The 25,530-nt window shown below is 48.3% G+C and overlaps 1 protein-coding gene across 2 annotated transcripts in view; it reads left to right on the top strand.

Annotated features, from left to right (window-relative positions):
- LOC105470679 (breast carcinoma amplified sequence 4) overlaps positions 1-25,530 on the top strand; it is an 85,443-nt gene that overhangs the window by 8,430 nt on the left and 51,483 nt on the right. For both annotated transcript variants that reach the window (XM_011722866.2, XM_071079140.1), the window contains exon 2: positions 17,215-17,286. In XM_011722866.2, coding sequence (XP_011721168.1) covers positions 17,215-17,286 — 72 coding nt within the window. The remainder of the gene's footprint in view (positions 1-17,214; positions 17,287-25,530) is intronic.

The following is a 25,530-nucleotide window of genomic DNA, read 5'->3' as shown; positions in this document are numbered from 1 at the left end:
TTACAGGCTTGAGCCACCGCGCCCGGCCGTGCCTGACTTTCTACCCACAAAACTTGCCTAGAAGCGGAAGGAGCCTTCCTCAGGGCTCTGGCAGCCTCTCATCAAAGGACGTGGTCTTGCTTTGGGTGAGGGTCTGCCTAGAGCCTTGGATGAAGGTTTCCCATCTGGCCGACCCTCAGCGTCACACAGAAGCCTTAAAACAAACACGTTAGGCCAGGCATGTTGGCACACGCCTGTAATCCCAGCACTTTGGGAAGCCGAGGCGGGTGGATCAGTTAAGGTTAGGAGTTTGAGATCAGCCTGGCGAACATGGTGAATCCTTATCTCTACTAAAAAAATATATATATATATTACCCAGGTGTGGTGGTGGGCACCTGTAATCCTAGCTATTTGGGAGGTTGAGGCAGGAGAATCATTTGATCCCGGGAAGCAGAATTTGCAGTGAGCCGAGATTGTGCCACTGCACTCCAGCCTGGGCGACAGAGCGACTCTCCATCTCAACAAACAAAACAAAACACATTGACTGGCCGTGGTGGCTCACACCGCCTGTAATCCCAGCACTTTGGGAGGCTAAGGTGGACAATCACTTGAGGCCAGGAGTTTGAAACCAGCCTGGCCAACATGGCAAAACCCAGTCTCTACAAAAAATACAAAAATTAGCCAGGTGTGGGGGTGTGCACCTATAGTCCCAGCTACTCGGGAGGCGGGGGCATGAGAATTGCTCGAACCCAGAATGTGGAGGTTGCAGTGAGCCAAGATCGTGCCACTGCACTCCAGCCTGGGTGACAGAGCAAGACTCTGTCTCAAAAACAAAACAAAACAAAACACGTTCCCAAAGATTGGAAACAGCCCAGTGCCCATCAGTGCGGGCCAGTGCCATAGCATTGCTTCTGATGAGTGGAGCAGTAGCGGCTGTGGCAGGAGTCAGCGCTACTTGTGCCCGTGCACAGCAGCGTTCAGCACAGAGTGCTGAGTGAGAGGTGCAAGGGGCATGTGTGTGTGCTGCCGTCTTCTGTAAATAAAAACAGAAGGCAAAAAATATGTATTTTCATGCATCTGTAAACAGGAGATTCAATTAAATCAGTTTCTCGGGTGGGGTAGGGTATGGGCGTGGTTCAGCAGTAATACAGATTATAGTTCTCAAACTTTACAAACTTTGGCATCCTTTGAGGATGCAAAAATACTTGCTGGGGTCAGATGCAGTATCTCATGCCTCCAATCCCAGCACTTTGGGAGGCTGAAGTGAGAGGATTGCTTAAGCTCAGGAGATCGAGACCACATCTCTACAAAATAAAATAATAAATTAGCCAGGCGTGGTGGCACACGCCTGTAGTCCCAGCTTGTGAGCTGTGATCACGCCACTGTACTTCAGCCTTGGGGACAGAGTGAGACTAGACTCCAAAGAAAAAAGAAAGAAAAATACTGATTGCCTGTCCCATCCTTGAGTATTCTGATTTAATTGATGTGGGTGCAGCCTGGTCACTGGAATTATAAAATCTCTCCCGGAGGATTTTAAGCCTGGAAGTTTCCTGGTCTGATTGGTCTGTTGGAAAATCACTCTGGGGGCTGGTGGAAAATGGATTATAGAGAGGGGTGGATTATAATATTTAGCAGGCATGCAGGCATAGGGATGTGGACTTTTTTTTTTTTTTTTTTTTTGAGACAAGAGTTTCGCTCTTGTTGCCCAGGCTGGAGTACAATGGCGCAATCTCAGCTCACTGCAACCTCTGCCTCCCAGGTTCAAGCGATTATCTTGCTTCAGCCTCCCAAATAGCTGGGATTACAGGCACCTGCCACCATGTCCGGCTAATTTTGTATTTTTGGTAGAGATGGGGTTTTACCACATTGGTTAGGCTGGTCTTAAACTCCTGCCCTCAGGTGATCTGCCTACCTTGGCCTCCCAAAGTGCTGGGATTACAGGCATGAGTCACTGCGCCCAGCCAGGGGATCTGGACTTCTAAACACCACCTCTACCCCAGATGATTCTGACGGCCAGCTTGGTTGGGACTGCCCACCTGTCCTGGCCTGGACCCTGCTGGGGTCGCAGGCTCGTGTCCATGGATGTGGAATCCACTCCAGTGTCTGCGAGTGCCCCACCTCCAGCGTCAGACCCCTGAGGGCAGGGACCCCAGCTGTCCTGCTTGCTGCTGTGTCCTCGGTGCTTGGTGCCTCTTGGTTAAGGACACATCCCTTACAGGTGTGTGAACCCCCAACACCCTGCCCTGGTCAGACAGGGCAGAGAGGTGGGAGGACGTGGGCTCTGGAGCTCCCTGGGCTGGTGCAGATCTGGGGGCTGTGTCCAGTGCCTCGCTCCCTGCCTTGTCCAGCCTGCCTTCTCATCCCATACTGTGGTCTCCTAGCAGGGTTCTGCCCATTTTAGGTGGTCTGGGAGCATTAGCTACGATCATTTGCTAATTGTACAGACCTTTATTGAGCAGGTACTGGGTGCAGATACTGTGAAAGGTGGCATGAGAGGTGTCTTGGTCCTTGAGGGCTTGCATTTGGGTGACCCACTTGCATGGGTTACACTTGCCTGAGTAACAGTTGTATGCCATGCTTGGAAGTGGGCAATTTCAGCCCTCCAACTGGGCTGAAGAGCAGGGATTTTCACTCACCAGCTCTGCCTTACATAGGCGTGGAAGCCCGGTGTTCACTCGCTGCACCTGCGCATGCTGGGGGCAACCACGACATGGTCTCAACGAGCCACCAGTTGTCTTGAGCTGTTTTAGGATCTGAATTTATTCCTTTGCTGCAGCTGTGGTGGGGAATATGGCTTGTGGTTTTTTTTTTTAAAAGTAAATTGGAGCCGGGTGCGGTGGCTCGCGCCTGTCATCCCAGCACTTTTTGAGGCCGAGGCGGGTGGATCACCTCAGGTCAAGAGTTGAAGACCAGCCTGGCCGACATGGCGAAACCCTGTCTCTACTAAAAATACAAAACTTAGCCAAGCGTGGTGGCACGTGCCTGTAATCCCAGCTCCTCAGGACGCTGAGGCAGGAGAATCATTTGAGCCTGGGAGGCGGAGGTTGCAGTGAGCTGAGATCACACCACTGCACTCTAGCCTGGGCAACAGAGTGAGACTCTGTCTCAGAAAAAAATAGTAATAAATAAGTAAAAAATAAAGTAAATTGGAGTTTTTTTTTTCTATTTTTTAAATCTTTTTAAATATATTTTTTTTAGAGACAGGATCTCCCTGTATCAGGAGGCTTAAGCAGTCCTCCCACCTCAGCCTCCCAAAGTGCTGGAATTACAGGTGTCAGCTACCACACTTAGCTGGTTTTGTTTTTTTAAAAAACTTTTGTCTTAAAGATTTAAAAATGTATGTACATGTTACAAATCCGAAAGACCCTGTGGCCATGGAGGGATGAGAGAGCCCTGCCTGCCTCCTCCGGTCCTCAGCCCCGCGCTCCTCCTGCAGAGCCCGGTCATTTCCTGTGTCCCCCTTCTGGGCAGGTAGGACAGGGAAGTCCCTACCTCCTGCCACCTCCCCTCTCTGCATTAAGCTTTTTTTTTTTTTTTTTGAAATGGAGTCTCACTCTGTCACCCAGGCTGGAGTGCAGTGGCGTGATCTCGGCTCCCAGGTTCAAGTGATTCTTATGCCTCAGCCTCCTGAGTAGCTGGGATAACAGGCGTGTGCCACCACACCTGGCTAATTTTTGTATTTTCAGTAGAGGCGGGGTTTCACCATGTTGGCCAGGCTGATCTCGAACTCCTGACCTCAAGTGATCTGCCCACCTGGGCCTCCCAAAGTGCTGGGATTATAGGTGTGAGCCACTGTGCCACTGCACCCGGCCTCATGCTTTTTTCACGCATTTTTCGAGATCTTTTTATATTAATGCACAGGAGTTACCTGATTATTTTCAGCAGTTAGACAGAATTTCATTGTGTCTGAATGACACTTTAGGTAACCATTCCTCTGTTGACAGACATTTAAGTTATGTGGAATTTTTTGCTGTCACAAAGCATCCTGCAATAAATATCTCTGCACATACATCATTTTGCATTTATGCAAATATGTAGGATAAATACCTAGGAGGTGTATTACTGTGTCTAAGGGCACATGCATTTTAGACAAGATTGAGTGGTTAGGGCAGTATGGCCATAGACTGCACCTGCATTTTAAATGTTGGTTACTGTTGCCAAATTAACCTTCCTGGAAGTCAGGGTCTGCATGACTTTAGAGCAGAGTAGTCAGCCCTTTCTGGACACTCAAACCTCAAGATCAAGGGTCCTTTCGGGACCAGGATGGGAACTCTGTCTTGCTTTGGGGACCTGAGAGGAAAGAGTTCCTGAGTTTCTTCTCTGGGCGGTGGGTCATTGTTTAACCCACCAGCTCCTTCCTGGTTTGCAGTTCAAATCTAATGCTACTCAGAGAATCACTTCATTTGCTCCCTGGCTTCCAGGATCTTTCAACGTTCATTTCATCCCTTTCATCTTGTGCATAGAGATGAGGATGCTTTTTCTGCCTGGGCTGAATGGACCTTGCTATGCTAAGATTCTTCTGTGTGTGTGTGTAAGCAGCATTATTGAGATGTGATTTGCATACATACAATTCACCTGTTTAAAGTGTATAATGTAATGGCTTTTAGGATATTCACAGAGTTGTACAACCATCAACCACAACCAATTATAGAACATTTTTATGACCCCAAAAAGAAACACTGCACTGTTATCTGTCATTCCCCAACTCCCCACCACGAATATCCTTTCCATCTCTGTAGATTTGCCTGTTCTGGTATTTCATGTGTGTTTGTGTTTTAAAAGCACAGATTGGCCAGAGGCTTGAAGGCCACATTCAGCCCACAGACAGTTTTATTTGGCCGTCATAGTGTTTTTTAACTTATCAGGCTAGTTTTGAACATTTTCAAATGGAGAGAATTTGCATAAACATCTGGATTGCCATTTGTCTTGAACAAAGCAGGGTTGGCACATCCCTACCTGACACAAGCTGGGGCCCAGTAGCAGCCACCCCATTTAAATAGGGCCTGTGGTCTTCTGTTTGCTACAGTCTCCACCCCTCCCTGTTGTCTCTCTGACCTGGAGGCTGAACATCAGCTGCTCTTTATAATCCCACCTGCACTGCTATTTTTCTTAGAAGTAAAATGTCTCTGTCAAAAGTGGGAAACTGGTCATAGCGGTGGCTCATGCCTGTAATCCCAGCACTTTCGGAGGCCGAGGTGGGCGGACCACCTGAGGTCAGTAGTTCAAGACCAGCCTGGCCAACATGGCAAAACCCCATCTCTTCTAAAAATACAAAACTTAGCCAGGCGTGGTGGTGTGCTCTTGTAGTCCCAGCTACTTAGGAGGCTCTGAGGTAGGAAAATCGCTTGAACCCAGGAGGCAGCGGTTGCAGTGAGTTGAGATTGCGCCACTGCACTCCAGCCTGGGTGACAGAGCGAGACTCCGTCTCAAAAAAAAAAAAAAAAAAAAAAGTGGGAAACTGAAAATAAACAGTTTGCAGAAAACAGTCTTCAGCACAGCCCACTTCTCTGGCATTTATTACCTGCATGGCTTTGGTGTCATTTGAGTTTGGAGACCCTAGCAGGGTCCTTTGAAAGGGAGGTGGCGTCTCACTGGGAGTGACCCAGAGAAGTGACTTGGTAGACTTCCTTAGCTTCTGTCATGAGACAGAGTCTGTGGATTGTTTTTCTCATAATTTTCAAATGGGGAGTCAGAAGCACAGGGATGGTCAGAGGTGCAGTTGAGACCACATAGCATAAAATGCAAGGCTGGGACTAAGGCGCCGCCCAGGCTGCTGTTCTCAGGCCACACCTCTTCCAGGCAGTACACATCCTCCCCTTCCCTCCTTTCTCTTTCTCCCTTTCATCTTCCTTTCTTTTCTACAATGAATATTCATGAGCACTGTACTGATTACCAATCACTGGGTAGCAAACTACCCTAAACCTTAGCAGTTTCAAGCAACTGCCATTTCATAGGGTTCATGCATGGACTGCGTTCAGCTGGAGGATTGGCCACCCTGGCAGTCCAGCATGGCCTTGCCCATGTGTCTAGCAGTTGGTGCTGGCTATTGGCTGGGGCATCTCAGTTCTCCTCCATGTGGCCTCTCAACCTCTAGGGCCTCACTCACTGGCTTTTGCAGAAGAGTTGCCTGGACTTCTTTTTTTCTTAAATTTTATTATTTTTATTTTTAATTTTTGGGGGTATATAGTAGGTATATATATTCAGGGGGTACATGAGAGGTTTTGATACAGACGTGCAATGTGAAATAAGCATATCATGGAGAATGGGCTATCCATCCCCTCAAGCATTTATCCTTTGAGTTACAAACAGTCCAATTATACTCTTTTATTTTTTTATTTTGAGACTGAGTCTCACTCTGTTGCCCAGGCTGGAGCGCAGTGACATGATCTTGGCTCACTGCAACCTCCACCTTTTGGGTTCAAATGATTCTTGTGCCTCAGCCTCCCAAATAGCTGGGATTACAGGCACACACCACCACACGCGGCTAATTTTTGTATTTTTAGTAGAGACGGGGTTTCACCATGTTGGCCAGATTGGTCTTGAACTCCTGACCTCAGGTGATCTGCCTGCCCAAAAAGTGCTGGGATTACAGGCGTGAGCCACCGCACCCAGCCCAGTTATACTCTTTAAGTTATGTTATTTTCTTTTTTTGAGACAGGACCTCACTCTGTCGCCTAGGCTGGAGTGCAGTGACAGAATCTTTGCTCACTGCACCCTCCACTTCCTGGCCTCAAGCGATCCTTCCACCCCAGCCTCCCAGGTAGCTGGGACTACAGGCATGTGTCACCACACCCAGCTAATTTTTGTATTTTTTTTTTTTTTTTTGGTAGAGATTGGGTTTCACCATGTTGCCCAGGCTGGTCTTGAACTCCTGATCTCAAGTGATCTGCCTGCCTCAGCCTTCTAAAGTGCTGGGATTACAGGCATGGACCACTATGCCTGGACTTTAAGTTATTTTATTTTTTAATTTCAATAGGTTTTTGGGGAACAGGTGGTGTTTGGTTACATGAATACGTTCTTTAGTGGTTTCTGAGATTTTGGTGCAGCAACCATCACCGAAATAGAGTACACGGTAACCAATGTGCAGTCTTTTATCCCTCACCTACCTCCCACCCTTTCTCCTAAGTCCCCAAAGTCCGTTGTATCATTTGTATGCCTTTGCATCCTCACAGCTTAGCTCCCACTTAACGAGTGAGAACATATGATGTTTGCTTTTCCATTTCTGAGTTACTTCACTTGAATAATGGTCTCCATTTCCATCCAGGCTGCTGCAAATGCCATTATTTCGTTTCTTTTTATGATTGAGTTGTATTCCATGATATCTATATGTATATATGCCACATATTCTTTATCCACTTGTTGACTAATAGGCATTTGGGCTGGTTCCATTGTTTTGCAATTGCTAATTGTGGTGCAATAAACATGCATGTGCAAGTATCTTTTCATATAATGACTTCAAGATACCCAGGGGTGGGATTGCTGGATCAAATGGTAGATCTACTTTTAGTTCTTTAAGGAATCTCCATACTGTTTTCCATAGCGATTGTACTAGTTTACATCCCTGCTAACAGCGTAGAAGTGTTTACATTCCCACTAACAGTGTAAGGGTTCCTTTTCACCGCATCCATGCCAACATCTATGATTTTTTGATTATGGCCAGTCTTGCAGGAGTAAGGTAGTATCGCATTGTGGTTTTGATTTGCATTTCCTCGATCATTAGTGATGTTGAGCATTTTTTCATATGTTTGCTGGCCACTTGTATATCTTGTTTTGAGAATTGTCCTCAGCCCACTTTTTGATGGGATTGTTTTTTCTTGCTTAGTATTCTGGATGTTAATCCCTTGTCAGATGCATAGATTGTGAAGATTCTCTCCCACTCTGTGGTTTGTCTGTTTACTCTGCTGATTATTTCTTTTGCTGTGCAGAAGCCTTTTAGTTTAATTAAGTCCCATCTATTCATCTTTGTTTTTATTGCATTTGCTTTTGGGGTCTTGGTCATGAAGTCTTTGCCTAAGCCAATGTCTAGAAGGGTTTTTCCAATGTTATCTTCTAGAATTTTTATGGTTTCAGGTCTTAGATTTAAGTGTTTGATCCATCTTGAGTTGATTTTTTGTTTAAGGTGAGAGATGAGGATCCAGTTTCATTCTCCTACATGTGGCTGGCCGGTTATCCCAGCACCATTTGTTGAAAAGGGTGTCCTTTCTCCACTTTATGTTTTTGTTTGCTTTGTCAAAGATCAGTTGGCTGTAAGTATTTGGGTTTATTTCTGGGTCTCTGTTCTGTTCCATTGGCCTATATGCCTATTTTTAAAAAATTTTTTCAATTTTTTTTTTATTGTTTGAAATGGAGTTTCACTCTTGTTGCCCAGGCTGGAGTACAATGGCACGATCTCGGCTCACTGCAACATCCGCCTCCTGGGTTCAAGCGATTCTCCTGCTTCAGCCTCCCCAGTAGCTGGGATTACAGGCGTGCACTACCACAGCTGGCTGATTTTTGTATTTTAGTAGAGACGTGGTTTCACCATGTTGGCCAGGCTAGTCTTGAACTCCTGACCTCAAGCGATCCACCTGCCTCAGCCTCCCAAAGTGCTGGGATTACAGGCATGAACCACCGCGCCCAGCCTTTATAGTATATTTTGAAATCAGGTAATGTGATGCCTCCAGATTTGTTCTTTTTGTTTAGTTTTGCTTTGGCTGTGCAGGCTCTTTTTTGGTTCCATATGAATTTTAGGATTGTTTTTTTCTAGTTCATGAAGAATGATGGTGGTATTTTGATGGGAATTGCATTGAATTCGTAGATTGCTTTTGGCAGTATGGTCATTTTCACAATATTGATTCTACCCATCCATGAGCATGGGATGTGTTTCCATTTGTTTGTGTTGTCAATGATTTCCTTCATCAGTGTTTTGTAGTTTTCTTTGTAGAAGTCTTTTACCTCCTTGGTTAAATTCCTAAAAATTTAATTTTTGCAGCTGTTGCAAAAGAAGTTGAGTTCTTGATTTGATTCTCAGTTTGGTTGCAGTTGGTGTATGGCAGTCTACTGATTTGTGTACATTGGTTTTTATATCCTGAAACTTTGCTGAATTCATTCACCAGTTGTAGCAGCTTTTTGGAGGAGTCTTTAGGGTTTTCTAGGTATACGATCATGTCATCAGCAAATGGTAACAGTTTGACTTCCTCTTTACCAGTTTGGATGCCCTTTATTTCTTTCTCTTGTCTGATTGCTCTGGCTAGGACCTCTAACTTATTTTAAAATGTACAGTTAAGTTATTATTGAATCTAGTTGCCCTGTGGTACTGCCTGAACTTCCTTATGTGGCTTCTGGCTTCCCGGAGGGTGAATCAGAAGCTTTGAGGTCTCTCGAGGCCTAGACCTGGGAGTCACAGAGTCTTGCTCCCATCACATCCTATTGGTCTAAGCAAGTCACAGGCCAGCCCAGATTCGGGGGTGGGAAGGATTGGATCCCACCTCTTCACTGGAGGAGCTGCAAGGTCCTTTTGCAAAAGCACATGTGGGATGGGAGGGAGTTGGAGGGCTGCCTTTGAAACACAAGTACTTATTATTTGCCAGACTTTGTTCTAGGCTCTGGGAATTGAAAGACGAGTAAAACAGACAAAAACCTGTGTCCCCCAGAGGTTTCATTCTGGTGGGGAAGATGACAGGAAACAAGTTGAGAAAAATAGATAGTATGTTAGATGGTGATAAATGCTAAAGAGAAAAGTAAATTGGGGCAGGAGGACGGGGAGTAGGGGAGCTACAGGGTCAGGGAAAGCCTCACCTGGAAGAAATATTTGAGCAAAAGCTAGAAGGAAGTGAGAGACAACTTTCACCAGTAAAGGGAACAGCAGGTGCAAAGGCCCTGCGGTGAGGCTGTGGCTAGTGTTGTGGGTGGGGATAAGCAACAGGCAGTGAGATCAGGGGGAGGCGGAGGATCCAGATGGGGTACAGCTGGGGAGGCTCCCATTAGGTGTTTTCTGAGTGGGTGGAAGATGAGGGAGGACTCTTAAAAAAATTGAAGCCAGGCATGGTGGTGCCCATCTGTAGTCCCAGCTACTCATGAAGCTGAGGCGGGAGGATCCCTGGGGCCCAGGAGTTGGAGGCTGCAGTGAGCTATGGTCCTACCACTGCACTCTAGCCTGGATGACAGAATGAGACAGGTCTCTAAGAAAAAAACAGTTGGTGTATAATTCATGTATAAATGTATGATTTTAAAGTATATAGTTTGTTGGCTTTTAGTATATTTACTGTGTTGTGCAGACATCACCATGACCTAATTCCAGAACATTTCTATGACCCAAAAAAGAAACCCCATCACCATTAGCAGTTATTCCCTCTTCTCCTCTCCCTGCCACTCCATGCAGAGGGGCAACCACGAATCTACTTCTGTCTCTGTGGATTTGCCTATCTCTGGACATTTCATCCCTCCCTCCCTTCCTTCTTTTCTTTCTAGATGGAGTCTTGCTCTCTTGCCCAGGCTGGAGTGCAGTGGCACGATCTTGGCTACCTGCAACCTCCACCTCCAGGGTTCAAGCGATTCTTGTTGTCTCAGCCTCCCAAGTAGTTGGGACTACAGGCTCGTGCCACCACGCCTGGCTAATTTTTGTAGTTTTAGTAGAGACAGGGTTTTGCCATGTGTCAAGCCTGGACATTTCTTATAAGTGGAATCATGTCATGTGTGACCTTTTGTGCCTGGCTTCTCTCACTTAGCATCATGTTTGCAAGGATCATCCATGTTGTAGTGCATGCTGGTGCTCCATTACTTTTTATGGACAAATGATACTCTATTTTATGGATACACCACATTTTGTTTGTTCATTCATCACTTTATGGACATTGGATTGTTTACACTTTTTTTTTTTTTTTAATTGAGATGGAGTCTTGCCCTGTCTCCCAGGCTAGAGCGGGGTGGCGCAATCTTAGCTCACTGCAAACTCCGCCTCCTGGGTTCCCCAAGCAATTCTGTGCCTCAGCCTCCCAAGTAGCTGGGACTACAGGCTTGTGCCACTACACCCGGCTTATTTTTGTAGTTTTAGTAGAGACGGGGTTTCGCCATGTTGGCCAGGCTGATCTCGAACTCCTGACCTCAAGTGACCTGCCTGCCTTGGCCTCCCAAAGTGTTGAGATTACAGGCGTGAGCCACCACACCTAGCCTTTTCTACTTTTTGACTGTCATGAATATGGTACAAGTTTTTGTGAGAGCATGTTTTCATTTCTTTTTTATTTTTATTTTTTATTTTTTTTTGAGATAGGGTCTTGCTTTGTCGTCCAGGCTGGAGTGCAGTGGTGCCATCATGGCTCACAGCAGCCTTGATCTTCTGGGCTCAAGTGCTTCTCCCACCCCAGCCTCCTAAGTAGCTGGGAATACAGGCACATGCTACCGTGTCCGGCTAATTTTTGTATTTTTTTTTTTTTGTAGAGACGGTGTCTCACTATGTTGCCCAGGATGGTCTTGAACTCCTGCACTTAAGTGATCTGCCTGCCTTGGCCTCCCAAAGTTCTGGGACAAAGTGGTGGGCGTATTGCTTGATCATAAGGTGACTCTGTGTTCCTTCTGAGGAGATGCTGGACTGGTTTTCAGAGCAGCTGCACAATTGTACCCTTCCCACCAGCAGTGCGTGAGGCTTCCAATTCCTCCACATCCTTGCCAGCCTTCATCATTTTCCATTTTTGTGATTGCAGCCATCCCTGTGAGTGCAAAGTGGTACAGTGGAGGATTTGGGGCAGGGAGGGCTTTGTTTGTTTGTTTGTTTGTTTGTTTGTTTTGTTTGTTTGTTTTTTGAGACGGAGTCTCGCTCTGTCACCCAGGCTGGAGTGCAGTGGCGTGATCTCGGCTCACTGCAAGCTCCACCTCCCGGGTTCACGTCATTCTCCTGCCTCAGCCTCCCGAGTAGCTGGGACTACAGGCGCCCGCCACCACACCCGGCTAATTTTTTTTGTATTTTTTAGTAGAGACAGGGTTTCACCGTGTTAGCCAGGATGGTCTCGATCTCCTGACCTCATGATCCGCCTGCCTCGGCCTCCCAAAGTGCTGGGATTACAGGCGTGAGCCACTGCGCCCAGCCAGGGCTTTTGTTTTAACAGGACTGCACAGAGTAGATTGAAGGGCAGTGAGAACAGGAATCTGGGACCAGTGAGCAGGCTACTGCACCAGTCCTAGCAAGAGACAATGGTGCCATGTGCCATGGTGCTTGGTTGTATGGGAGAGAGAGTGAAGTAGTTGGATTTGGGTAGAGACATTTTGAAGGTAGAACTGAGAGGATTTGCTGGCAGATTGGTTGGGGTGGGAGGTGGGAGAGAAGAGTTGAGAGTGCTCTGAAGTATTTGGCCTGAGCAAGGGGACGATGGAGTTTCCATTTGTTGAGTTAGAGAAGATAATGGGTGGGGACCTTTTTGGTTTTTTTTTTTTTTTTTTTTTATGTGCCAGCCCCTTGGAGAGCAGGGCCAGCCCCTTGGTGAGCAGGGCCAGCCCCTCTTCAATGTCTGGGCATTCCCAGCTGGGAAGTTTGCACTGCCACTTTGTGAGAAGGGGGGATGTGGGAAAAGACAGTGAAAACCATGATTTGCAGGTGTTTGTTTAAAAAAAAAACAACACTCACCATCTCCACTGGTCCTTCCTTGAATGTCACTTAAAGTGAGCCTCTCGCCTCCTTCCCCTCTGAGTGGAGCAGTTTAGGCCCAGGCGGCTGCAGAGAACAGCGAGGGCATTCATCGGCTCACAGGCTGGTTAAAAAGGCACGTGGGCTGCAGCCTGCGGGACTCTCATTTCTGAGGCCACTTAGGGGATAATCTTGAGAGAAAATTGCCCCATGGATGATTTGTGGGCATGGTGGGCTGGCTTATCCTGAGCGCCTTCCTGTTGGTTGGGAATGTTTCTTCCTGTTGGTTGGTCGGGCTTGTTTCTCCCTTTGCTGACCAGACAGTCGGCAAATGCTCACTTTGCTCCCTCCTGCTTTTGGGAACCTCCCTAGGTACTAGGGAGTGAGGTGGAGGACTGACCATAGCTGACAAGCAGCAATGAAGGGGACACATTTCTAACCTCCCCCAACAGCATCTTGTTTTTGTTTTGAGATGATCTCGCTCTGTCACCCAGGAGTGCAGTGACGCATCACAGCTCACTGTAGCCTCAACCTCCTAGGCCCAAGTGACCCTCCCACCTCTGCCTCTCAAGTAGCCGAGACCACACAGGTGTGCACCACCATGCCCAGCTAGTTTTCTTTTTATTTTTAGAGAGACAAACTTTCCCCCTGTTGCCTAAGCTGGACTGGAACTCCTGGGCTCAAGCAATCCTCTGGCCTCAGCCTCCCAGTGTTGAGATTACAGCCGTGAGCCACTGTACCCAGCCCCAAAGAACATCTTATTACACATTCTAGCTCTGGAGTTAGAGTGCTCAGGGTCAAATTCTGGCTTCAATATTTATTAGCTGTGTGAGCTTGAGCAAGGGACTTAACCTCTCTGATCCTCTGTTTCTCAATCCATAAAAAGAGGGAAATAGTAGCACCTACTGCATAGGGTTCTTGTGAGAAGTAAATGAAGTAATTCAAATACAGTGTCTAGTCCTTGTTTTCATTCTATGGTAAAAGAGATGGGGTGGGTGCAGTGGCTCATGCCTATAATCTCAGCACTTTGGGAGGCTGAGGCAGGAGGATTGCATGAGGCCAGGAGCTTGAGACCAGCCTGGGCAACATAGTGAGACCCCTGTCTCTACAAAAATTAAAATACAAAAAAGAGAGAAATCGAGCTATGGAAAGCAACCCCTTATCATGCACCTATTGTGTGTCAGCACTCTGTTAACCACATCTATGATGTCAGGTTAACCTCCTGAGCATTCTGCCAAACGGGCATGATGGTTCCTGTCACAGGGGATCCAGCAGCAGTGAAATGCAGAGGTTAAGCCATTGGGTTCCAGCTGCATGACTGGCAGAGGGTAAGGTGAACCCAGCAGTGCCGTGACCACGCCATGCCCTTCCTGAGCGGGCCAGGATGGGTTGCGATGCGCTTCCTACAAGCACAGCGCTGCAGACACATCTTGGGAAGGAGGCATCCCACCCAGCTGGGGCGTGGGCTTCCGTGGCCTCCCATGCAGGTTGTGTGTTCTTAAGCGCGTCTGGACCCAGGTCTGTGTTAAGAGCACCTGCACCCCCAGGATCTCTCCATCACCCGCTGTGCCCCACTCCTCTCTTTCCCCTGGATCAGAAAGAACCACCAACCTTCTCCTCCCACCACAGTGACCTCTTGGCTCCATCCTTTCTCCCTTAGTGCGATAATGACATTTTCTCATTGTAATTGAATTTGGGGGTTGGGTGAGGGGATGATCTTTCTTTTTCCGAGTCTTCTCTCCCCTCTCCCGCACTGAGGCACAGAAATAGTCCCAGCTGTGAGATGAAGGTTGCAGAGTTTAAAATTGCAACTTGGTACTATTTATACTCCAGCCTGAAAGATGTTTTTTTGCGCAGTCGTTTATTTTGTTGTGGTGGAGATGGCTCATGCTGGAAGCAGCAGGAACTGGTGCTATATAAACAGTTCTCTGGGGACAAGTGGGTGGTGAGGGAGCCTTCAGGTGCAGGAGGCAGGGACGAGGCCTGCCCAGAAACCCTGAACACGCCTCCCTGGAGCAGGACGGTGTGGCCTGGTAGGGAAAGCAGATCATGTGCTGGGTGAACTTTCTTCCTGCATGCTGGCCATTACAAAAATAACAACAGAAACTGGTATTTTAGAAGTCGTTAAAGTAGTAGATACTTGGGGGGAAAAAAACGCTAATTTTTTTTTTTTTTTAAGACAGGTCTTGCTCTGTCACCCAGGCTGGAGTACAGTGGCACGATCTCGGCTCACTGCAACCTCCTCCTTCCGGGTTCAAGTAGTCCTCTTGCCTCAGCCTCCTGAGTAGCTGGGACTACAGACGCATGCCATCGCTTCCGGTTAAGTTTTGTATTTTTAGTAGAGACGGGGTTTCGCCATGTTGGTCAGGCTGGTCTCAAACTCCTACCCTCGGATGATTGGCCTGCCTTGGCCTCCCAAAGTGTTGGGATTACGGGCGTGAGCCACTACACCTGGCCAAACCCCTAATTATTTCCCTAATTTTTACACAAGCGCATGAAGCAGTTGTACACTGGCAGACCCTTTGCACGTTTGTGATTGGCTTCATTTATGGAGCATTAAAGGGTTTTCTTTTAATGTGTTCCCATGTTTAAACATTGGGGCATTTCCTATCAAATTAGGATTTCTGGCTTCTCTTAGAAAATGGAAGATCTGGTAGCTCTGGGCCTGCGTTTCCTGATGGCGGCTAGTGGCCAGCAGCTGGAGGACTGGATGAGCACCTCTGAGATCACCACAAGCCCGATGGCCTGCTTCACTCATGTATTTTAATGTCCGGCCTGATGACTGGGTGTCTTTTCTTCTTCTCTTTTTTTTAAAGACAAGTTCTCGGCCGGGCGCGGTGGCTCAAGCCTGTAATCCCAGCACTTTGGGAGGCCGAGACGGGCGGATCACGAGGTCAGGAGATCGAGACCATCCTGGCTAACACAGTGAAACCCCGTCTCTACTAAAAAATACAAAAAACTAGCCGGGCGAGGTGGCGGGCGCCTGTAGTCCCAGCTACTTGGGAGGCTGAGGCAGGAGAATGGCGTAAACCCGGGAGGCGGAGCTTGCAGTGAGCCGAGATCCGGCCACTGTGCTCCAGCCTGGGCGACAGAGCAAGACTCTGTCTCAAAAAAAAAAAAAAAAAAAAAAAAAAGACAAGTTCTCACTCTGTCGCCCAGCCTGGAGTGCAGTGGTACGATCACTGCTCACTGCAGCCTCAGCCTCCTGGGTAGCTGGGACTACAGACATGCACCACCATGCCTGGCTAATTTTTTTATTTTTATTTTTTTGAGATGGAATCTCGTTGTGTTGCCCAGGCTGGAGGGCAGTGGCTCACTGCAGCCTCCACCTCCCAGGTTCAAGAGATTGTCCTGCCTTAGCCTCCTGAGTAGCTGGGACTACAGGGGTGTACCACACTTGGCTAATTTTCATATTTTTAGTAGAGACGGGGTTTTACCATGTTGGCTAGGATGGTCTCGATCTCCTGACCTCGTGATCCATCCGCCTCAGCCTCCCAAAGTGCTGGGATTACAGGTGTGAGCCACTGCACCCGGCCAAATTTTTTTTTTTTTTTTTTAAAGGGACGGAACCTCACCATGTTGCCCAGACTGGTCTCGAATTTCTGGACTTCAGTGATCTTCCTGCCTTGGCCTCCCAAAATGTTGGGACTACAGGCATGAGCCACTGCTCCTGGCCACGGACCCTTTACCTAACATAAAAAATTCAAGTTTCCCTTGTCAGAGTCCCTTTCCCAACTCCTCCTGCCCAGGGCTAAGTAAGCCCTATTAATAGGGTTTCCAAAGAAACTATGGGACACCCAGTTGAATGTGAATTTCAGATAAACAACAAAAAATTGTTTTAGTATAAGCACATCTCTTAACTATTAGCAGTTTGGCACATATCATTCCAGGCCTTTCTCTGTGGAGACAGGTACTTTTTTTTTTTTTTTGAGATGGAGTCTCGCTCTGTTGCCCAGCCTGGAGTGCAGTGGTGGGATCTCGGCTCACTGCAGCCTCTGCCTCCCAGGTTCAAGTGATTCTCCAGCCTCAGCCTGTGACTATGGGCACATACCACCATGCCTGGCTAATTTTTGTATTTTTAGTAGAGATGGCGTTTCACCATGTTGGTCAGGCTGGTCTCAAAATCCTGACCTCAGGTGATCTGCCCGCCTCAGACATTATTTGGTATGGTTTGTATCTGGCACTGTCTGCAGCTTGCTTTTCCTCTCTGGGGTATCGCCGGGGCCACTGTGTTTATTAGAGCAGGCTGTGAGGCTGCGGACTCCATCTGGATTAGGATTCTTGCCCCGCGCTGTTTGTTAACCTTGTGATCTTGAGTAGGCTACCCCATCTCTCTGAGCCTCATCTGTACAATGTGGAGGGTAAGGGTAGCTTATTTCCTGTATTTGTTGATCTTGTCTCTTTTGAAAGCTGTGTAGAATGGAGAGGCCGTAGTGGCTTTAACCAGTCCTCTGTGATGGGTGCCAGGACTGCTGCCCGTTTATTGCTCTTTCAAAGGAGGCAGTGGAAGGGGGTCGAGCAGGAACTGGGCACATAATCCTAAGACTTAGTTTGCTTTAAAAAAAAAAAAAAAGAAGAAGAAGGGTGTTTGTCTCCCTGGAAACCACTTGCTAATCTCCAGGATGTCGTCTCTTTTTCAGGCGAAGGAGGTGGAGGAGACCATCGAGGGTATGCTCCTCAGGCTGGAAGAGTTTTGCAGCCTGGCTGACCTGGTGAGTGGCTTCCTGGGAGGCATGGATTTAGGCCCAGGCCAGACTTCGGGCCCTTCCTGGAGTTTTGGAGTTTTCTGGGGAAGCCATTTTGGTGGTGAGTTAGCAACCAGAAGGAATGGGGCAGCAGCCAGCGCTGAGAGGAAAACCACGTGCAAACACTCCCTTCTCTCTCTCTCTCAACCCCAAGTGCTTCCTGAGGCGGCCATCTTGATCTCGTCCTTCCCCCGAGATGGTTTTTATTCCGCAGAGGAGCCAGAAGTGGACCACAAGGTGGCACTCTCGGGCACCGATGCAGGGAGCCGTTCAGCGGGGACACTAGACTATATTTAACTTTCCTCAGCTCTGCACCGTCCCCTGTGCAAACATGGAGACAGCCAGGAAATGGCTTCAGGCCTGTGAGGCCTAGGAGGAGCCTCTTGCCCGGGCCACAGCCCGCGGTGGAGTGGGCATTGAGTTCCTTCCTGAATCTTTCTGTTCTCTCTGCTTTTACCTCCTACTCTGCCTGGTTGGCCCAAATCTAGCCTGATTGAGGCGGAAGATGGAAGACAATGGCCCAGAAGACAAGGCCTCCCAAGCCAGAGTCTCTAGAAATTGCCTCTAGAGGCTGGGCGCAGTGGCTCACACCTTTAATCCCAGCACTTTGGGAGGCCGAGGCGGGCAGATCACCTGAGGTCAGGAGTTCAAGACCAGCCTGACCAACATGGTGAAACCCTGGCTCTACCAAAAATACAAAAATTAGCTGGTGTGGTTGCAGGCACCTGTCATCTCAGCTACTCAGGAGGCTGAGGCAGGAGAATCGCTTGAACCCAAAAGAAGGAGGTTGCAGTGAGCTGAGATTGCACCACTGCACTCCAGCCTGGGTGATAGATCAAGATTGTGTCTCAAAAAAAAAAAAAAAAAGAGAAAGAGAAAAGAAAAGAAAAATTGTTTCTAGATCCCAGTGTTCCCAGGATTGCTGCCAGCCAGGTGAGGAGCCCCCAGGAGCATTGATAGAATTTTCTAGAAGCTCCCAAGCTTGTTAGAGGCAAACCAGTAACCTGGGCTTGAGGTGTCTGCCTGGAGGCCCAAAGTGCTCCATGTTGTGACCAGGCCCTGTGTCTCCCCGGAATGGAGGAAGCCTGCCCACCTGGACCCAGTGGTATGCGTTTGTGTCCCTGAGAAGCACTGTGTCTGGACCCTGAGAGTGTTTGTGAGAACCCAAGGGAGTAACAGTAACAGCAGCCCCAGGTGTTCATTGAACACCTTCCTTTGTGCCCGGCACAAAGCCACCCTAGACAGCAGGCACTGAGTCATCCCTATATATTCAGCAGACCTCAGCCCAACTTCTAGGGTCACAGAGGAAATCCCAAGAGGAACTATGTGGTTTCTTCTCTTGAGTCAAGTTTTATGTTCAGATGTGGGTCCAGGTGGGAGCCAAGTAACAAGACAGGCTTTTAATAGCCTGGATTGTCCTTTCTTTACCACCATGCATTGGGCTCTCTCTCTCTCTCTCTCTCTCTCTCTCTCTTTCTTTCTGTCTGTCTTTCCCTCCTTCCCTCCCTCCCTCCTTTCCTTTCTTCCTTCCTTCCTTTCGAGACAGAGTCTCGCTCTGTCCCCCAGGGTGGAGTGCAATGATGCGATCTCAGCTCACTGCAACCTCTGCCTCCCGGGTTCAAGTGATTCTCCTGCCTCAGCCTCCCGAGTAGCTGGGATTACAAACATGCGCCACCATGCCCGGCTAATTTTTGTATTTTTTAGCAGAGATGGGGTTTTACCATGTTGATCAGGCTGGTCTCGAACTCCTAGCCTCAAGTGATCCTCCCACCTCAGCCTCCCAAAGTGCTGGGATTGATTATAGGCATGAGCCACCACGCCTGGCTGTATTGGGCACTTTCCCAGGAATGGGCTCCGTGATAAGCTTGACTAGGCAGAGACAATTCAGTCCATCTCCATCCCCACCAAGCCCCAGTGTATGTGGGGAGGCTGATTTGGGTACCAGTTGGTGCCATCCTATGCTACAGTGCTGTCGTGAAGGTAAGGTCAAGGTGTGAAGGGATTCCGGAGCCAGGGTGTTAAGTCCTGCCTAGGAAATTGGGAAGGCTTTGTAGAACAGGTGGTAATGAATCTGGGACTGGAAGGAGAAACAAAGAATTCAACAGATTGGGAAGGAGGGCATTCAGGCAGAGGGACCAGCCTGTGCAAAGGTGGGGAGGCCAGGCATGTGGTGTGGCTGGGCACCGGGTGGAGGATCGTGGCTGCGGGCAGGGAAGGCAGGTTGGGAGGATGGTGTGGATGGATGCTCCAGGGATACCTTTGTTCTCAAATCCCATCCCGTCATCCATGTGGGCATTCTGTGCAAGGAGACCCAGCATCAGCCTAAAGAGGGCTGGGGGCAGGAGTCCGTGTGGACAGGTGGAGAGAGACCCATGTGGCCCAGCCCTGAAAAACCATCGCAGCTTCCTGTGGTGGGAAGTGTGTGTCTGTGTTGCCAGGAGACTCAAGATTGCAGGCAGCATCGGGCAGGTCCTCCTCACTCGAAGCCTGGAGATGCTTCATGGAAAGATTTAATCCTGCGGCCACACACAGATGACCCACAGCTCCAATCCTGCCTGTAGATAATTTGATGTTTCTGGGGCGGGGGGGAAAAGGCATTAGCTTGTGACATTTTTAGAATTTCATGTGAAAAATCTGGAGTTCTGGCTTCTCTCAGAAAAGCAAAGATCTGGCCCTCCTGGGGTACTCATTCCTACCTAGCAAGCGTCGGCCACCATGTCACGTGGCAAGCAAGTGACCGCCTGCTGTGGGCAGCGAATGTGCTTTCCAGCTTGCTGCAGTGCCGGCTGCTCCCGGGGAGCCTTCCTGACTCCACAGCCGCCACGTGCTTGTGTATTTTTGATAGATGATGTTTCTGTGTTCTTTTGACCCTATTGAAAGTGGGAAAATAAAGCCAGACCAAGAGGATCCCGTGTTCCAAGAAATGGAAGAGAATATGCATCCATTTGGAAGCAGTGTCTTCCCATGTGTCTGTGTTGACAGGATGTGCCCAGCCAGTTCTGCAAATATGTGACGCTTTTGGGACCCCTGGGGGTGTTTGAGCTTACAGCCCCTGCATGGGCACTCTGTGCCGATGCCATTTATATTCTAGAAATCCTCTTGGCCCCTAGAGGTTCACGCTTGGCTTACCTGGTATGTTTGCTGTGTGCTGTGGGACCACCTGACTGCAGAGAGAGGTGTCCAGTGATCAGCCCTAGCTTGGGGCCTCTTTTTCTCTTTAAGAGCTGCTTTGAAATCCAAGCTAGGGATGAGTAGGGTCCTCTAGGGGCGAGTAGGGTCCTCTAGGGGCAGGTGATGTCACACCATGGACCACTGTCCCCCCAGGTCCCTGCCTCGGTCTTCAGAAACACTGTTTGATCAATTTACACGTCCGAGAGAAGGCAGGCCCTGGGCTGCACGGTTTAGAGAGAAGCCACTTCCTTTCTGATAAAATTGGGCTGTTAGAAATCAAAGTCCAGCTTCCTGTCTGCTCTATTAGTTCTTCCACTAGCCTGTCCTGATCACTCCCTGTCACTGAAATTCACCCCTTTGTTCTGGGACCTCTTTTGACATTTGATATAATGCCAATTGTTGGCACTTCACGTTCTGATTCCTCCCACTGTGGGGCCATGGACACGTCACATTACCTCTCTGAACCTTTATTTTTTCCTCCATAAAATGAAGATAATGGTTCTGATTGTCTATTGCTGTGTCAAACTACCCGAAAATTTCGTGATGTAGAACAACCACCCATTTATTCTGTGGGTTGGAGCAGGGCACAGAGGACTCAGCTCATTTGAGTGGAAGCTGGCTCCTTCATCACTTGTCTGATACCTGGGCTGGGCTGGCTGGGGCTGGTTGGTGTAACTTGCCTCGTGCACGCTCTCCATGTGGCTGGCGTGGGCTTCCTCGTAGCATGGCTGTTTGACCTCCCCAGAGCAAGCAGTCCAGTGGGCAGGAGGGAAGCTGCCACATGTCTTGAGGCCTGAGTGTAAAAAGTGACACAGTGTCACTTCTGTTGTAGTTTATTGGTCAAAGCAGTTACACAGCCCAGCCAGAATCAGGGGAGAGAACCTGGATTCTACCCCTTCATGGAAGGAATTAAGGAGTTTGTGGCCATCCTTAATCCACTACAAATAGTTTCCATCTCCAGAGAGTTACTGTAAGGGATAGATGAGGCAGAGATGTGTGCTTTACACCCACTAGAATGGCTAGATCTTAAAAACCACCAAAATACCAAGTGTTGGCAAGGATGTAGAGCAACGAAGCTCTGATACATTGCTGGTAGAAATGCAAAAAAAACCCACAGCCACTTTGGAAAACAGCCTGGCAGTTTCTTACAGGTTTTTTTGTTTTGTTTTGTTTTTTTGGAGACACAGTCTCACTCTGTTACCCAGGCTGTAGTGCAGTGGCGCTATCTCAGCTCATTGCAACCTCCGCCTCCTGGTTCAAGCGATTCTTGTGCCTGAGTAGCTGGAATTACAGGTGCCCACCACCACGCCTGGCTAATTTTTGTATTTTTAGTAGAGATGGGGTTTCACCATGTTGGCCAGGCTGATCTCGAACTCCTGACCTCAAGTGATCCGCCCACCTCAGCCTCCCAAAGTGCTGGGATTACAGGCGTGAGCCACTGCACCCAGCCTCTTACAAAGATGAACATGTGCTTAACCTACATCCCAGCAATTCTAGCCCTTGTCATTACCAATAAGGAATGAAAACAAGTGCCCAAACCACACAAAGATTCACACACAAATGTTCATAGAAGCCTTATTCGCCGGGCGTGGTAGCTCACGCCTGTAATCCCAGCACTTTGGGAGACTGAGGCAGGTGGATCTCCTGAGGTCAGGAGTTCAAGACTAGCCTGGCCAACATGGCGAAACCCCGTCTCTACTAAAAATATAAAAATTAATCGGGTGCAGTGGCATGCACCTGTAGTCCCAGCTACTCGGGAAGCTGAGGCAGGAGAATCCCTTGAACCCGGGAGGCGGAAGTTGCAATGAGCTAAGATCGCGCCACTGCACTCCAGCCTAGGTGACAGAGTGAGACTCCATCCCCCCCCCAAAAAAAGAAGGCTTATTCATGATACTCCAAACTGTAAACAACCCAAATGTCCATCTGCAGTAGAATGAGTAAAGCAACTGTTGTTTATGCATATATTGGAATACTACACAGCAATGAAAAAGAATTGACTGCTATCCACAGCAACAGAGATGATCTCACACATGTGATATGGAGCAAAAGAAGTCATGGCCAGGCATGATGGCTCACACCTGTCATTCCAGCTCTCTGGGAGGACAGACTGGAAGGGCTGCTTGAGCTCAGGAGTTTGAGACCAGCCTGGGCAACGTAGGGAAACCCCATCTTTATTTTTAAATAATAATAATAAATTTAAAAAGAAAAGCGTAACACAAGAATACATTCTGTGTGATTCCACTAGTCTGAAGTTCAGCAATAGGCAGAACTAATCTATGGGTGGTCTAAGTCCGGTAGTGGTTGGTCTGGGGAGGGTAGTCATGGCCTGCAGGAGGCCTTACGGGGTGAGGAAATATTCTGTATTTTAGTCTGGGTGGTGGTTACACAGATGTAAACATATGTGTGGATTCCTCAAGCTGTTCCACTTATAAGCTGTGCCCTTTCCTTTGTGTCGCTTACACCCAGTTAAAGATCATTGCTGAGCACAGTACCTGCTATTTATTAAATGACTAATGAATGGTAGCTACTAATGCCATCATCGTTATTACCAAAGCAGCAGAGGGGCATGACGCTGAGGAAGTTATCTGGAGTGAGGCTGGATTTGTAAAGCCTTTCAGCTCAGTGCCCTGTGGGGTTTGGGTAGCTTGTCCGGTCCCTCTGAAACTCCAGTGGCCTTGGGCCCACCTTCTGCCAAGGAGCAGACTCTTACTTCGCTCACATAAATGGAGAACGTTTCCTGTTGGCCTTGGCCCAGCAGTTGCATGTGGCGTGGGTGCGCGTTCTCGGGTCCAGTGCGTTTGGCTCTCCTTCCTAGGGGCCCTGAATCATTCTGGACAGATGACTTTGCTCTGTGATGACCTCAGCACCTGCTGCCCAGACTTCTGGGCTCTGGAGACCAGCTCTGGAGAGGTGGGAGGAGAGTTGGGGGAAGGGTCCGGGACCCCCAGGCTAGCATACCTGGTTGGGTGTTTGTCCTGGCAGAGGCTCCAGAGCATGGAGCTTCTTCACTGAAATCTCTTTGCTCTTCTCAGAGCGTGCCCCAAGGTGCGCAAATGTAAACACCTGTAATGTGATGAGAAGTGAGTTGGAGGTGAAAAATGTGCCACTTTTCTTTTGACTCTTCCGTAAGAAGAAAGCGCTCCTCTGGGTAGCCATGGATTCCATGTTGGGGAGACTGTAGGGAGTGAAGGGGACTGGGGTTAACAAAAGTGGCAGCTGTCACTCAGCTCCAGCTGATTGTTGCCATGTGGAACATGGGCTCAGTGTGGCCAGGTCTTCTGATTTTTCACAAGAAGCCAGAGATCTGGGTTTCTAAGGGAAATATCCTGACTTTGACATCTTGGCATCTGGTTTGGTTTTACTTTTTTTAGGTATGATTGGGCTGACACTGCCTTGGCCCGATGGAACGACATCTGTAGACCTCTGGTATTAGGAAGGGTGGCCTCAGGCCCATCTGGATTGGAATCCTCCCTCTCCCACTTTCTGGCTTTGTGACCTTGGGCCAGCTCATTTAGTTTCTCTGAGCCTCAGTTTTATCTCCCATAAAATAAGGTTGAAGAAGAAATATTTCTTGCCTCCCGGGGCCTGTTCCCAGCACACAGTCAGAGGTCATGGAGTGTGCTCTGTTGGTATCATGCCCCTCTAGACTGGACCTATGTTAACCCTACAGTTCTGTTTTTTCCTTTAATAAATGTTTAATTTTTTAAATAGAGATGGTGCCTCACTATGTTGCCGAGACTGGTCTTGAACTCCTGGCCTCAAGGGATCCTCTCACCTCAGCCTCCCAAAGAATTGGGATTACAGGTGTGAGCCCCTGCACCTGGCCCTAAAGTTTCTTTTATGGTTCCCAGCCCAGGGTGGAACCAAGAGTAAGGGTTGGGGTCTTTCAGCCCCTGGGATTGCCCTCCCTGGCCCCTCATTCTGAGTAACTACCTCTGGGTAAACCTCTGGGCAGGTATAAACAGTTCCCTGTTGCCTTCGGTTTCAGCCATTGGAGAAGCTGCATCAGAGAAGGGATTTCTCTAAAAATAAAATAAGAGGCCGGGCGCCGTGGCTCACGCCTGTAATTCCAGCACTTTGGGAAGCCAAGGTGGGTGGATCACTTGAGGTCAGGAGTTCAAGACCAGTCTGGCCAACATGGTGAAACCCTGTCTCTACTAAAAATATAAAAATTAGCCAGGCGTGGTGGCAGGTGCCTGTAATCCCAGCTACTCGGGAGGCTGAGGCAGGAGAATCACTTGAATCTGGATGCAGAGGTTGCAGTGAGCAGAGATGGCGCCACTGCACTCCAGCCTGGGCGTCTCAAAAAAAAAAAGAAAGAAAAAGAAAAAAATAAACAAATAAAAATAAGGAAAAAAAAAAACTGTTCCCAGTTCTTTCGGATTTAGGGGGCGAGGGTGGTCCCTGAATCTCCTGTCTGCCACTTTGTCTCCTGTAGGTTGCCAGTCCCAGCCCATACCCCCAAGCTCATTCTCACCCCTCCCCCAGTTTGTTTCTTTAGAAATTAACAGAAAGATACGATTCAGGTTTGCTCCCCCCTGTTCTGACCTTGCCCTGGAATTAATTATCTGCTCTTTGCTACATCAGGGTGATTTTCTCCAAGTTTAGCCTTGTTGAGGAATGAGCTTCTCTCTAGAAATCCGGCCTTGGGGAAGAAAGGGAGGAGACTAAGGACTTTTCCCTGTCACTGGTAACAAATGCTGGAGCCAGGCAGAGCGTGGAGCTGGGGTGAGACAATGGGGAGGGGTGATGACTGTGGAAACCCCAGCACTCAGGCCCATCTGGAGGGAGCAGCCTCGGCCTTTGCTGCCTGGGGAGACTCAGGCCCATCATTGCCAAAGCTGCTGACTTAAGAGAAGCTGTAGATTCAGAGCTAATTACTTGATTTTTTAAAACTACATTTATGTATTTTTTATTTTTGAATAGTTTATATTTACAGAAAAGTTGCAAAGATTGTTCAGTGAGTTGCCATATTAACCCTAAATTTTTTAAAATGCATTTTTAATTTTTTAACGGAGATGGTGGCTCGCTATGTTGTCC

This window comes from Macaca nemestrina, chromosome 15 (genome assembly GCF_043159975.1).
Source record: "Macaca nemestrina isolate mMacNem1 chromosome 15, mMacNem.hap1, whole genome shotgun sequence".
NCBI classification, from domain to species: domain Eukaryota; kingdom Metazoa; phylum Chordata; class Mammalia; order Primates; family Cercopithecidae; genus Macaca; species Macaca nemestrina.
This window is presented reverse-complemented; position numbering and strand designations above follow the sequence as displayed.